Source organism: Thermobia domestica, chromosome 5, assembly GCF_964235325.1.
Source record: "Thermobia domestica chromosome 5, izTheDome1.hap1.1, whole genome shotgun sequence".
Taxonomy (NCBI): domain Eukaryota; kingdom Metazoa; phylum Arthropoda; class Insecta; order Zygentoma; family Lepismatidae; genus Thermobia; species Thermobia domestica.
The window spans coordinates 123,808,710-123,823,131 of record NC_137458.1 but is presented as its reverse complement, the minus strand read 5'-3'; the positions used below and the strand labels follow the sequence as shown (position 1 = coordinate 123,823,131).

Genomic DNA, 14,422 nt, shown 5'->3' with positions numbered 1-14,422 from the left:
ATAGTGTGTGATGACGTCATAAATTTAAAAAGATATTTTTTGTTATGCATATTATTATTATTTTTTGGCTGGTTACATTTTGCATTCAGAAGACTGAAATTTTGCACATTCGTTCAGTGCACCCCTTAACAATTTTCAAATGTTTTCAGATCTCTGCGTGGAAACAGCGGGGTCCAGAGGGGCAAAAATTTTTAAAAAAGGATATTTTTAACAAAAAATAGCTTTTTCCGTGATTGCCCCGCCTCAGATGGAGACATATGAATGGTACCGTTTGAAAGGCTGTTCTATTCTGAAGAAAATGATGTACGTACTATGCTCTTAGGATAAATAGGGATGTCTCAGGAAACTGTTACCTAAGATTCTGTTTTATACGGGAATCTGGGGCATTTGGAAAATAATAATTTTCGCGGGCTTACTTTTGCACCTACAAGATTGAAATTTTGCACATTTACTCAGTGCACCCCTCAGTATTTTTCAGATTTGTTCCAGATCTCTGCCTTAAAACAGGGGGAGGTGTCCACAGAGGTAAATATTTAATATATATATATATATATATATATATATATATATATATATATATATATATATATTAACAGAAAATTCCTTTTTTCGTGATTCACCAGCCCCAGATACATGATGGAGACATTTGAAGAGTACCGTTTGAAAATTTGTTTATTCTGAGGAGAATAATGTACAAATCATAATCCTAGGATAAATAGGGATGTCTGAGGAAATTTTTATATTACATCCGGGTCATCTGGGGCATTGTGGGAATGTTCTTAGCCCATTGTTAAATAGATTCCTCATCTTTACTACTCAAGATAGAAGCTTGAAATTTTGTACACACATTTAGTACACCCCTTAGCATTTCCCAGTTGATTTTGAGATCTGTGCGTTAACACAGGGGAATCCAGAGGGGATCAAAATTTAAAAAAAAAAAAAAAGTTTAAAAAAATGCCGATTACTCTCAAAATTTTCCGCTTCAGGGACATGATAGGGAAATGTGAATGTTACCGTTTCAAAAGCTGTTCTATTCTTAAGAGAGTGATGTATGTACCATGATCCTAGGATAAATAGGGATGATGCTGTAGCTGGTTGACTGATTGTCTATAATTTACCTTTAGAAAAAGCCATAATTTAAAAGGGTCAAGAAATGTGTGTTTGGGATTGATATAGGTTAACGATTGGGGATAATTCAAAAGTCAACCCCAATACTTTCACTTAAATGGCATAATTAGCATTTAATACTAATTCCTAATGCTTCTTCTTCAGTTCGCGACTTGTATTATACGAGAAGGAAGATTTGATTTAAATCAAAAAAATCGATTTAAATAAAAAAAAATGATTTTTTTTAAAAAAATCATGATTTTTTTCCCACCTTGTTTAGAACACTGTTACGAGAGGAAGTGAATATGATTCTACGTTTACCAGCATTTGAAATACACGATGTGTAAAATAATTATTGAAGTCCGAATCACCACGATTCTTTTTCGAAATGAAAAGAAACTTTCAGTTTTACGTCCTACGTTTAGTCTTTTAGGGTAAGGGAGACGATGACTATTGCAAGAGAATAATGATGAAAGAATTGGTGGAATGAGAAAATGGAATAAAACGGAAATGAAATGAAATCTTTAAGTTTTACGTTCCACGATTGTGCCGACTAGGTTAAAGGAGACGGTGATGATGAGAAATTAATGAAATGAAAAAAGTAGGAGGAATCTGGAGAACCCGAAGAAACTCACGCACGTGATGTTTGCCCACCACAAAGTTCACTTGGCGCGAGCTAGGATCGAACAAAGGACCTCATGCACAAGAGTTGAATCCTCTACCACTGAATCACCGCGGCACACTGGGAGGAAACGGAAGCACCCCGAGAAAGGCTTGTTTAGCTCTTGGGGGCCAGGTCTTTCACAGACTTTTTTGCGATATTCTATTCACATTTGAACAGGTTAGGTTAATAACATTTAATTCAGACAGTATTGCCGAGCGAGCGTCAGCGAGTGAAGGCGGGTTAGGGCCCCGCAGGGCACGTTGTTTTCTGCCTTCGTTATTGTTGGCCACCATTACTAAATAGTTACCCCAAGAAAACCTATGGACACAATGTTGTCCACTACAAACTTACTTGCATGGGAATCGAACCAAGAACCCCACGTACCATGGATACACTATTTCTAACCAATTCGATTCCTGGTGATATTAAAGGAAGTGTTCCGAGTAATCACTTTTTAGGAATCGATTCATTGAATCAAATGATTGAAGTAAAATCCTTCCCCAATGACTTCAAACAGCGCCTTCTACAACCTCACCTATCCTATTAGTCTTCTTGGATAAACTCTAAGGCAATTGTTTAGCCTTGGGGGGGGGGGCAGGTTTTAAACAGAACAGACTTCTTTTGCGATATTCTATTCACATTCGATTAGGTTAGGTTAATATGATTTAATTCAGACAGTATTGCTCCCTTCAATTAGAATTAACCCGTCTATTGTATCTCCCTCATGCCCTTGAACTTTCTGGATTACACAACAAATAACGTGCATCGAACCTGGTAAAATTAAAATTTACTAAGAGCACAAGTCTACATAGGCTAAATCGTTGAGATCGGTTGTGAAAAAAAAAAAAAAAAAAAAAAAAAACTATTTTGTAGCTATAATACAAATACCGGACTATTCTCAATACACGCGAATTATTTTTAAATACTATTTGAATGAGAAGACAATGTCGACAACATCGAGAAATCAAGTAGTGAGATTAATAGTAAGACTACCATTAAGATTACTATAAATAATATACAAAAGTAAAAATTGTCGGCACACTGAAACAGTTTCAAAGAGAAAAAGTTAATGACAATCATTCTTACGCATCAGTTTGTTCTCCTTTTACTAGTTTCTCAGCACAAGCAAAAGCTCCTTTATGTAGCCAACAATATGCATCGACAGCTACTGTGCATCCTGAAAATTCACGTACATTAATAGGCCGTGAAGCCTTCTTTAAGAAAGGTATTAATCCTTGAATACCCATTTGGTCTAAATAATTAAAGAACTCTTCTTTAAGCACTTCTGTCAAGTTCTATTTAATGTACACGTATTATAAGAACATTATGTTAGTAAACAAATCTTCACTAAATGAATGCACCCAAACTTTCCCGCGTCATCTTGTCTGACACATAGTTGCCATAAAGCAACAGTAAATTATCTTGTTCTATTTCAATAAATTTCAAGTAACACATTACCTCAATTTGGAGGCCATTCTGTACCAGTCTTTGCAAAATTCTGCGTACAAAAACAACAACGAAAAGAGTGCAAAAAGTCATAATAATATTATTATTACGATTATCGCAAGTTTTGAGTTGCGTTAACGAAAAATGACCTTTTGAATAGTTTATGGAGCTTTTTACTCAGTGGTTATGAAGCTTTTTACTATAAGGGAGGTAGAACTATACTGAATATACTGAAGCTTTTTACTATAAGGGAGGTAGAATATACTGAACCTCTCCCGCTTGAATAAAGCCTTTTTCAATTCAATAATAATAAATGGAACATGCTGAAATTAAATTAATTCAAAGAGAAGCTCGTTAGTATGCGGCACAGCGAATTGCAACATGCTTCTGTGCACATGATGGGCATTTTTTCTTTTTAAATATAGCGTAGAACGGTTGTTTATTCACATTGGAGAGCCAGGATTTATTACCTAAGTTTGTTCGATTCCTTTCAGTTGAAGCGAATTTTAAATCGAGGAAGGAAATATTTCATAACAGAATAATGGAAGATTTTAGCAAATATAAATAACATCTTTCTAACTGAGGTCAATGATAACATTAGTCATATTTCTTGAACATCTCTGTGACCAATTACGCATTCACCCAGCCGAAACGCCCCGTAAACCAGTAATGTAATGGGGCGTATACGGGAGTATACGGCGTATACCCAAGGTGACCAGACGTCCCGTTTTAGCCGGGACAATTCCTTATTTTCAACCGTTGTCCCGTTTTTTTCTGGTTCTCAAACGGGACGCCTAAATGTCCCGTTTTTAAGCAAACATGACCCAGGTGTCCCATAATTATTATTCAAAATATAAATGATCAATGCTAATTCTACACTCTTCCGTACCAACATTCATTGGGAAGGTTCACCCGTGCCTAGAACTTCTGAATATTCAAATGAGAATTGAGTGTTCTGTGGTTCAAGTGGGAATTGAGTGGGAATTCTGAGTGTTGAAGTAGTTAAAAGTATTGTTGGGTAGTACTTAAGTTAGAAACGCTGTGTTATCATTCTTACTTGTGTAATTTGTAAATTGAAAACACTGCTGAGTCCCAAAATGCAATGTGGAAGTCACCTCCCCCCCGTCGCCGATTCCTATGCGTCCCGTTTTTGAAACTAAAAGTTCTCGTCACCTTGTGTATACCCACTTAATAATCTTATAGTCCAGCGTATACTCACCTCAAATTTATGAGAAAACGAACATATACGGGATAATTACATGCTATATATTCGATAACGGTCGAGCGTATACCTACGAAACATTGTAGCAATGCATCACTGCCCGTACCTAACACAAGATGTTATTAGCTTAAAAATATTTTTACATAGGACAACAATACACCCCTTCCCAGCAGGTAAGTGTAATGTCATTACAACAAGTGAAAATGCTATGCCCGTAACTCGCATAAATTTGTATCCTACTTTAAACAATACTTTATCAGCTTGGGTTGTGAAAAAGCGCATTAAAATTAAACCTGTCTACAATACTGTCTAGTATAATCCACTCTCCAGTGTCGTTTTAACAGCATATTAGGCCCCAGAGTAAACAAGTGTGTTGTGGTCCGTATGACTAAATTTTACTCCTAATACATGTAATTAATACATGCTATTCTGCTCGCGGGGGCCCCCGGCCTAGTACCTATGGTACCGTTAAAATGGCTATGCTACTCTAGGTTGTCAAGTATACACATCATATTGCAATACAGGTACATCCATGGTCTTCACAAGGGAAAGTATGGCCTCTCCTTAACAAGTAAATGAATAGTTTGTATTAAGTTTCCGGGCATAAGTAAATATTTTCTGAATTTAATGTTGCAGTAGTTCCTTTATTTGCTTACGTTTAAAACTTCTATTGTAAAAATAGATAGGCTATGTCCAGGGAGTATTCTGCACACTCCTAACACTCCTCCAAATTTCCTTACACACATCCTTGGTTGGGGTGTATCGGTATCGTTGATATCGGCCACTTCTGGGAGTATTGGTATCGCTATCGACAAATGGTCACGATATTTACAAATACATTTTCCGAACTATTTTCAATTTATTTAATCTTAGTAGTGACATTTATATTTCATCTCAATTTCTATTAGACTTAAAAGTTGGTCTAAATTAATATAAATTGTATCTATTGTATCAATTGTATCGATTTATTTATTTGTGAACAACAACACAACAGGCAAAGCCCAATTATAGTGTTGGTGCATTACAAAATAAACTTACAACAATTTTCTTGAACATATTATAGTTCATATTACATATATCAATTTCGTTGTGTTCTATACATAATTTGTTATAAAAAGAGCATATTCTCCAGATTGGTGACTTCAATAATACGTTGGTCCTTGCCTTTTTACAATATAACAGGCCAGAGTTTTCAACACGAGTTTTAAGTGTCGGGACATGAAAATTTAGTGTTGATATCAGATCTGTACAATTAAACTCATTTTGTACTATTTTACGAAGAAAGATCAGATCTACCACATTTCGCCTTTGTTCTAGTGTAGTGATACAGAAGTTGTCTATTAATGTAAGATAGTTTTCGTAAGATGGATAGATTCCAGTACGCTTGTCTACTAAGCATTTGATAAATTTGGATTGGACTTTTTCGAGTTGGTTTCGGTATTGTTGTTACGATGGGTTCCAGATCACAGGAGCATATTCCAGTTTTGATCGGACATAAGAGTAATACATTTTTGTTGTTGATATTGTTTTTGTTGTTTGTGGTGATATTGTTAAACTCCTTTCCCGTTCTAATTATGAATCCTAACATTTTAAAAGATTCATTAACAATGTTCACTATATGATCATTAAATGTTAGTTTCGTATCAAACGTAACCCCGAGATCTTTCACTGAATTTAATCTGTTTAATACGATCTGATTAAATGAATAATTAAACTCTACTTGATTTTTGTTTCTAGTAAACGATAAAATACTACATTTATTTATGTTTACAATAAGTTTATTAAAAGAACACCAGTTTGCAATAGTTTCTAAGTCATGTTGTAAGTTAAGACAGTCATGGATGGTCTCGATCCTGGTGTATATTTTGAGATCATCCGCAAAGAGCAATTTGTTACTTAATGATATGTGATCAGGGAGATCATTAATGAATAAAAGAAACAATAACGGACCTAGGTTGGAGCCCTGTGGAATTCCAGAGTACGCAATATAGTCAATTGATTTATACTCTTTGTAGATAACGTTTTGTTTACAATTGCTTAAATATGATGAGAAGAACTTGACCAAGGGAGGAGAGAAATTATAGTTGTTTAGCTTATGTAATAATACTTTGTAATTGACTCTGTCAAACGCCTTTTCAAAATCTATATATATTACATCCATCTGACATCCAACATCTAACGAGTTCGCTATGAAGTCTGTGATAATTTCAAGATTAGTTGTTGTTGATTTGTGTGGAATAAAGCCATGTCGAATGATGATATTACTGGTTGTATGTGGCGAATTATCCGTCTGTATAAAATTTGTTCAGATTCCTTTGCAAAAGTAAATAAATTGATATGGGCCGGTAGTTGTTTATTTCATTTTTATTATTGGTCTTTGATATTGGGCGACCTATAGATGATTTCCATTTATCTGAAAAAACATATGTTTTCAGAGAAAGGTTGAATGCGATCCATAGTGGATACGTAAATGCATCTATACCCTTTATACTATACCTTTTTATCTATACCTTTATAATATATGGAGATATTCCATCGGGTCCAACAGCTGTTCTGGGCTTTATGCATGTGTGCGCTTTTGATTTGCACTACTCGTATTCAACTGATATTTTGAGTCCCTCGATGCCAAAATAGTGGTTAAGGAAAGCCAAAGGTCCTTAGTCAGGATCATGGGCAACTGAAGAAAATTTTCTAGGGGAAGGGCCCATTCCATGGTTGCTATATTACATGTGGTATTTAATATACGTGGATTATTATATCGTCAAACTCATCTAATTTGTAATTTATAGAAAGAAAGTAAAAATAAATAAGAACGAGTAAAAGGAAATAATCGGAGAAAAACGCAACAATTCCAAATTAATTTTCATTGCATAGAAACGATACTTTTCTTATTTCATTAAATCGGCCTTCAACATTAGCCGCGAAACAGACATGCAGACAGAGCAGAATATTGAAAAAATTCAACGAAACTGCAAACCTAAAATAGGAATGCATTGAAGAGACCGTACCCATCGCCAGGAAATCAATTTACTGAGATATGGACGCTTCATCGCTCGAAGAACGCCATACGAAGCTACAAATAGGACCAACGATTTGTAACATGATGACTTCTGCCTCTAAAACTCAGTCGCGCAAAATCTCCGTGTGCGAGCTCTTCCTATTTGTTTAACTTAATCATCGAAAGACAAATTTAATATGAGGAAGAAAATATCCAATACGTAAAAAAGACTGTTTTACATTTCTTTGGATCCTTCAAAGTATTTAGAAGATACCCTCGACGTCCTCCCAAAAAGAGGGAAGTCGCCGAAAAACACCGCCTTCACAGAAGAGAAGGGAAAAGACGATTGCTAGCCACCTACGATGCTGGGACCCCGACTCCTTATTAGACACCGCTCAGGATTGAACTTCTAGCAATTTTGATGTCCGATGAATTAGAGGACTTCCCATTCATCTTGATGGACCAAATAAGTGCCACCGAACAACTTCTATGAACTGTGTAGTAGTGAAGTGTTTGTGCGAGTGTTGGTGCCGATTACGATGAACTGGAATGGAAAACTTTAAGTCCGTAAGTAGTGAGAATTCATTGACATAAATCTGAATCTATTGCAGTTTCTTTACAAATGCCTATAACTCTGCTCTCCTGTCTGAATGTCTGTTTTTAGGCTAAGTGTTGTTTTCAGTCCGACACTAATAAAAATTTTCCTAGAAACTAAATTCCAAATTAGATTCATTTTAGAAAACAAAGGTACTCGCATTAAGCCTCACACACTACCTTTGCTATTAATGAATGTTTCCTTTTGCTCACAATTTCCTCCACGAAATTTGTGTACCCTTTATTTACTCTAATAATCTCCCTCGTAGAATAAACATGAGGATACGTTCTAGATTTGTAAGTATGGAAACCTCATCTGGAAAAGAGCGTTTAGTGTGCGCTGTTCCTCTGAGCACAGGTAAGCCTCAGTAGCATAGGCACACAACGATATTATGTATACATTTTCGTGAGCCACAGGTGGTCTTACCCTGCCCTCCCTCTTCGGGCGTCCATGGTCAGGATAGTAGACCCGTAATTTAAATCCCAAACGAGACAGGGGTTTCGATTCAGAAGAAAATGCTATGGAAGAAACCCACAAGGCGCTCACTTTGTTATTATTTTCTTCTACTTACTGGTTGAAAACAATTAGTTCTAAAGTTAATAAACAGTTTTATCGTTTTCGACTTCGCTTAAATAATCCCCTTAATTTTTAATGTATACACAACAACACCTTGTCCAGCACGCATAATTTTGTAAACAATAAAAATGTGTAACGGTAGTATCCGTTTGCATATGTATCTAATAGAGACTAGTAAGTACAATGTAACCTCCAAAGCACATTACTCTAAATATCAATCACTCACTCTTAGAATTAAATTTACACTATATAAGTATTTACTGCTTTTTAGTTCATTTTATGTGAGCAGGATTAAATTTAGAGGAAATATATTTTGTGTATGGAAACTAATAGAAAAGAAATTCTGCTTTTTGTCTTTGTGTGTCAAATTTTGGCCTTATATCTAATATACTCTATTACAATGTTGATCATTTCATTATTCTGAAAATTCCTGATAATAGAAAGGTGTCCAAAATTATCAGTATCGGTATCGGTGGTGTCGGCCTCTTCAGTGTCGGCATCGGTATTGGGTATCGGTACATCCCTAATCCCTGGGCGTAAAAATATTGTTTTATTTGAGTTTGTGAAAAATGTATATCATTATTCATGGTGTACACCTTCTTTTATTTTGAACACTCCACTAAATAAAAGTTCCTGGCATTCTTACTGATTATGTCATGTGATACTACCGTGAATACCGAGATGGTATCAAATGAATCAGCCTTAGTGCGACTTCTTTGCATATTCTTTCTATTACTATAGTTATATTAAAAATACAAAACCAGAGGACAAACTTTGCCCTCTTCTGCGAAACATCCCGTGGATGTACTTTTTTAAGACCAAGTTAGGAAAACCGAATGTATACTGGTGTGTACTGCATAGGTGACTGCTTATGAAGGTTTGTCTTCTGACTCGAATAATCGTACGAAAAATATGGCATTAATCTTTAATCATTTCCTTAAGGTTTGTGACCATGTCATCACCATTTCGTTTTGGCTACAGTCGATAACGATTTCAAGCTGATTATATCTTTCATGAGTAGCTACCTACGATGTCCTCACTAGCGTACATTAGGTTTTCCTGACTTCAGTTCTTTTCAAAAAGATACAGCTGTTAAGAAATCTTTAACCAACGAATTCATATCAATGTGTTTTTCATTATGCCTTACAAATATAAACTTATGGTCCTTACAAATATAAACTTATGGTATTCTGGTCCTGCTAAGTTAGCAGGGCCACTTTATTTGTCAATTTTTTCGAATTTGAGACCGGTACAAACGAAAATTTTTACGTCACAATCCGGTACAAACGTAAAACAAACGATTCCTACAGAAAAATCTTCAGATTTGTAGAAATTTGTATTCTGGTAGTGCTAGGTTCACGTGAACTTAGCAGGACCACTTTATTTTTAATTTTCTCTAATTTGAGACCGGTACAAATGAAATTTTTTCGGTACAATCCGGTACAAACGCAGTACAAACGATTCGTACAGAAAAATAATCAAATTTGTAGAAATTTATCAGTGGTCCTGCTATGTTCACGTGAACTTAGCAGGACCACTTTATTTTTTGATTTTTTCGAATTTGAAACCGGTACAAAGGAAAATATTTACGGTACAATCCTGTACAAACACAGTACAAACGTATGGTATGCAAATATTTATAATTTTCAAAAGTGGTCCTGCTAAGTTCATACTCGTTCTCATCGGACTGGTCTGGATATTACAATTTTCTTCAAGCGGGTGAGCCCGTTTCATATAATTTTATTGTTAATATTATAAGTAGTTTCAATTAATGTTATTTTTGTTTAATGTGTTAATTTTAGTGTTTCATGTAATATGTTAATTTGCTCTATATCTACATACTACTATAAGCAATAGAGTACTTTTCAAGATGGCGGACGAAAAAATAATTACGCTGTCTCACAAAATGGATCAATCTGTTGCTATGGAAATCCAAATACCACCTGACATAGATAATCAGGAAATGTCTGAAGTACATTCAATAACGTCTGAAACTGTCACAGGAAAAGATGATATTTCAAATTATATTAATACAAAAGATCAAATATCGGTTCATGCAAGTAATAAACAATGTAATGACATAAAATATGTAGAAAAATATATACAAATCTCATCGTACTACACCATACATTGTATACGTAAAGGCAAGTATAGATGATCTAGGGGGAAAACATATTATGTCACTCAGTGAAAATTTTATTTAGCCGACACACAAGGAATAACTGCATTTAATGTAATAGGAAGAAATTTGATTAAACTCACATTTAAATCAGGGCCAGAAGCAAATATGCTTTTAGGAACATAACATTCAAAACAAAACCAATGGGAAGCGTTTATCCCTAATCACATTTTGTTTTCAACTGGGATAGTAAAAGATGTAGAACCTGATGTTACTATGGATGACCTACTAAAAGACATTAATAGTGAAGTTCCTGTTACCTCAGCACGTAGGATATTTCGCTTTGACCATAAGAAAGGTAGAATTCCTACCTGATCTGTTGTACTTAATTTCAATTCCCAACAACTCCCCAAAGACATTAAAATATACTATTTATCCATTCCTGTCGAAACTTACATACCAGGTATTAGACAGTGTAAAAATGGGGTGCTGGAAATTTGGACATATTCTCCGTTCTTGTAAATTAAAACACAAACTATGCAAAAATGTGGTCAGCCGCATGGGACAACATATTGTAAAAACACGCCAAAGTGTATCAACTGTGGAGCTTCTCATGAAGCAGATTCTGAGCAATGTGAGGAAACGAAAAGGCAAATGCAGATTATGCAACTCATGGCTCTACAAAAAATTTTGTTTAATGAAGCAAATAACAAAAAAGGTAGATTATCAACATATTCTTCTCAAATTCAATCCTCTTGAGACATAATACAAAACAAACCTCTCTTACAGAAAGAATTCCCTAAGCTTAACGCAAGCATAACTTTAAATAGTACTAATAAGTTGATGAACTCACAAATGAAGAAACCCTCTTTTCATATTGAATATGAAATTCCTCCGGAAAATGGAAATCCCTCTGCAATACCACAAGATAAACAAGCAGTGCTGCCAACGCAACATAAAATTGTATTTTATCAAATTGCAACCGTAAGGTATTACATATTTCTAATTTATATATTAAATAAAACCAAAATTCCACATACATTATTCAGTGTAACGAAGGACAGTACGGTACCTAACATCAACATTTTGGCGATCTCTAATAGCTCAAATGGCATGGAGGGTGCAATGCGCATCAATTGTATCTTAGCGTTAAATATTACGATCATGGTATAGTGTATTTCGAATGAATGAAGGAACAAAGTTACAATAAATGGAAAATTTAAATTTCTCTCAAGACTACGAAAACGTGCTGATATATCACGTCTTATCGTGTAAATGCTTTCAAAAGTCTTATATGATCATATTGTCATTTAAAATAATTGTTATTTCAAACCATTTCAATGATACATAACATATGGGTAGTGATTGTTATACTTTTTAAAATGACGTATTTCTGTTAAATTTTTATAACGATTGTTGCTTTCCTTTGCTTCTATAACATTACAACAATAGTTTTCGGTGGTCTTAATTACAACAAGTCACAGTTACATCCTTTTAAATAGTGTCGCCAAAGTAAATAAATTAATAATGCGGTTATGCTATGAGTTATCTATGATCTACATAGAACGGGACGTATGCAAGAGGTGTCATAGCAATAACCAAAACTTTCTTAATAATCTATGCATTGATAAGTTTGTACACCAATAAATTCGTCATTAATCATTTTGGTTGAAATAAAAGAATAGGATCTGTGGGGAATGTTTTTAATGTGTGTAATTTTGATCAGTAGTGTCTATTTGAAACCTCCAAAGCACTGACTCATGACTAGGCATTGACAAATATGAAACAGGTATATACCTTTACTTATTGATGTCGTCTAGATGAACAATATGATACACAGTAGTAACAAGGTGTTCCTCCTGATAGGTTTTCGAAACTACTACAGCCCTGACTTTGGAAAAGCCCATTAGTTTTGTTACTCGACTCTAGACGAGGTTATGTAACTTTCAGTATTCGTGGTGAAATACGTAAAGACGTGAACCTTTGAAATTCACTTCTGTCATCATATTTGTCAATGCATGGATCTTACATGTGGAATTGTGAAAGCTAGCTGACTTCAGTGCTTGGCAACGATTTCAAAGACGGAATTACATAGCAGTTTTACAGATAAAGAATTCATTAATTAATCACAATTTAGTTTTGAAATATCCATAATTTCCTTTCGCTGCTCGTTGAATATCCTTTGAAGAATATTGAAGTAAAAGTACAATCACGGACAAAGTTTAACGATGATATCGATGAGCGTCAGTGGCAATAAATATTATTTTAAATATAGTGCAAATAACGTAGCTAAACTGTAAAATATGCTCGTAATTTGTCTTATGGGGCAAGAATGTTTTCAAAAGACGACGTTTTTCATAGTCTTTGAGCTACTTATAATGTTAATGTCAAAGTTTTCGTTCCAGAATTCGACATCTGACTCTATGCACGGTTTTAAGTAAAAGAACATCAAAGAGAAGATCCCTAATTGCCTTATCGTTTACGTCACAACAAAGTATTGAGCTAAATCTCGCAAGATTAAAGGATGCCACTCCAATGATGAAACCAGAAGTAAATCTCGACCTAACTGTGATTTTTATCTTCCAATCAAAAATAATTTCTGCCGAAACAAAGGGAGTGTCCATGAAGATATTATGACTTAATTTCGATAACTCAAAATTTAGAAGAAATTTCGAAAATTCAATTTGGGGCTTCTTTACGAAGAGTCCCTGCATTAATATTATAATATAAAACAACACAAACCCATTAAAAATTAGTAAATACACTCTTACTGAATAAAATAACTTAACATTAATGACAAAGCATACAAAACTTTAAAATAATAGTACAACAGGCATTTTTGAGAAACCACTCCTCATATATTACCATTTTACAAAATAATAAATTTGTAAAGTTAATTCTGACAAAATCAATATTTTCAGCTGTTTAGCAATCACTTTTGTACTAACCACATTTGCAAATAAATTTACACAGATTGTTATAAGAGTCACATTTCATGATGCATTATACTAATGTATAATGTAGCAAAAAATGGAAACCATGTTCTATTAAAATTCCTTACCAAAGTTATTTTTTTATCTTAGATTGTCAGAATACCCTTGTCCTGGAATATTGGGAACGAAATAATCAAAGTACTTTTGGTAAATTGTATTTGGTTGTCCTAGAAAATCAACGACTTAAACCCAGAGGCTTCATAAATACCTGTTTTAGATCGGAAATCATCACCTATTATCGCACAGTAAGGGTCGTTTCGAAAGTAATGCCTCCTACGTTTTCATGGAAACTAATGGAGATACAAAAATAACAACAGCACACCTAAACAGAGCAATATTTCAGCTACAGACTGCCATTTTCCCACATAGTTCCCACCATTCGTTATGCACTTTTGCCAACGACGAACCAGAGCTTGCATGCCGCGTTTATAAAAATCGGAAACACTGAGGCCAACCACTTCCTTACAGCTTTAACAACACCTTCCGAGTCTTGAAAATGTTCGCCACGTTCAGCTTTGTACACAATTTCTGATCGTTAACCGGCGATCAGCACGGATGAGTTGATCAAGACGCTCTTCATTATGAGGGATGACAGCTTTGCAGGGTCCACCGGCCGTGGCTTGTCATGAACACCCCTTTCACCACCTTGAACATTCTGTACCCATCGCCTCACATTGCTCACGTCTATTGTATTGTCTCCAT

At 34.8% G+C, this 14,422-nt stretch overlaps 1 protein-coding gene across 2 annotated transcripts in view; it reads right to left on the bottom strand.

Moving 5' to 3' along the window:
* tos (Exonuclease tos) overlaps positions 1–3,167 on the bottom strand; it is a 42,669-nt gene extending 39,502 nt beyond the window's left edge. For both annotated transcript variants that reach the window (XR_014131515.1, XM_081759037.1), the window contains exon 1: positions 2,858–3,167. Coding sequence is in view for 1 of the 2 variants with exons in the window: in XM_081759037.1 (XP_081615163.1) it covers positions 2,858–3,018 (161 nt within the window). In the remaining variant the exon portion in view is untranslated. The remainder of the gene's footprint in view (positions 1–2,857) is intronic.
* Between the last annotated feature and the right edge of the window lie 11,255 nt (positions 3,168–14,422).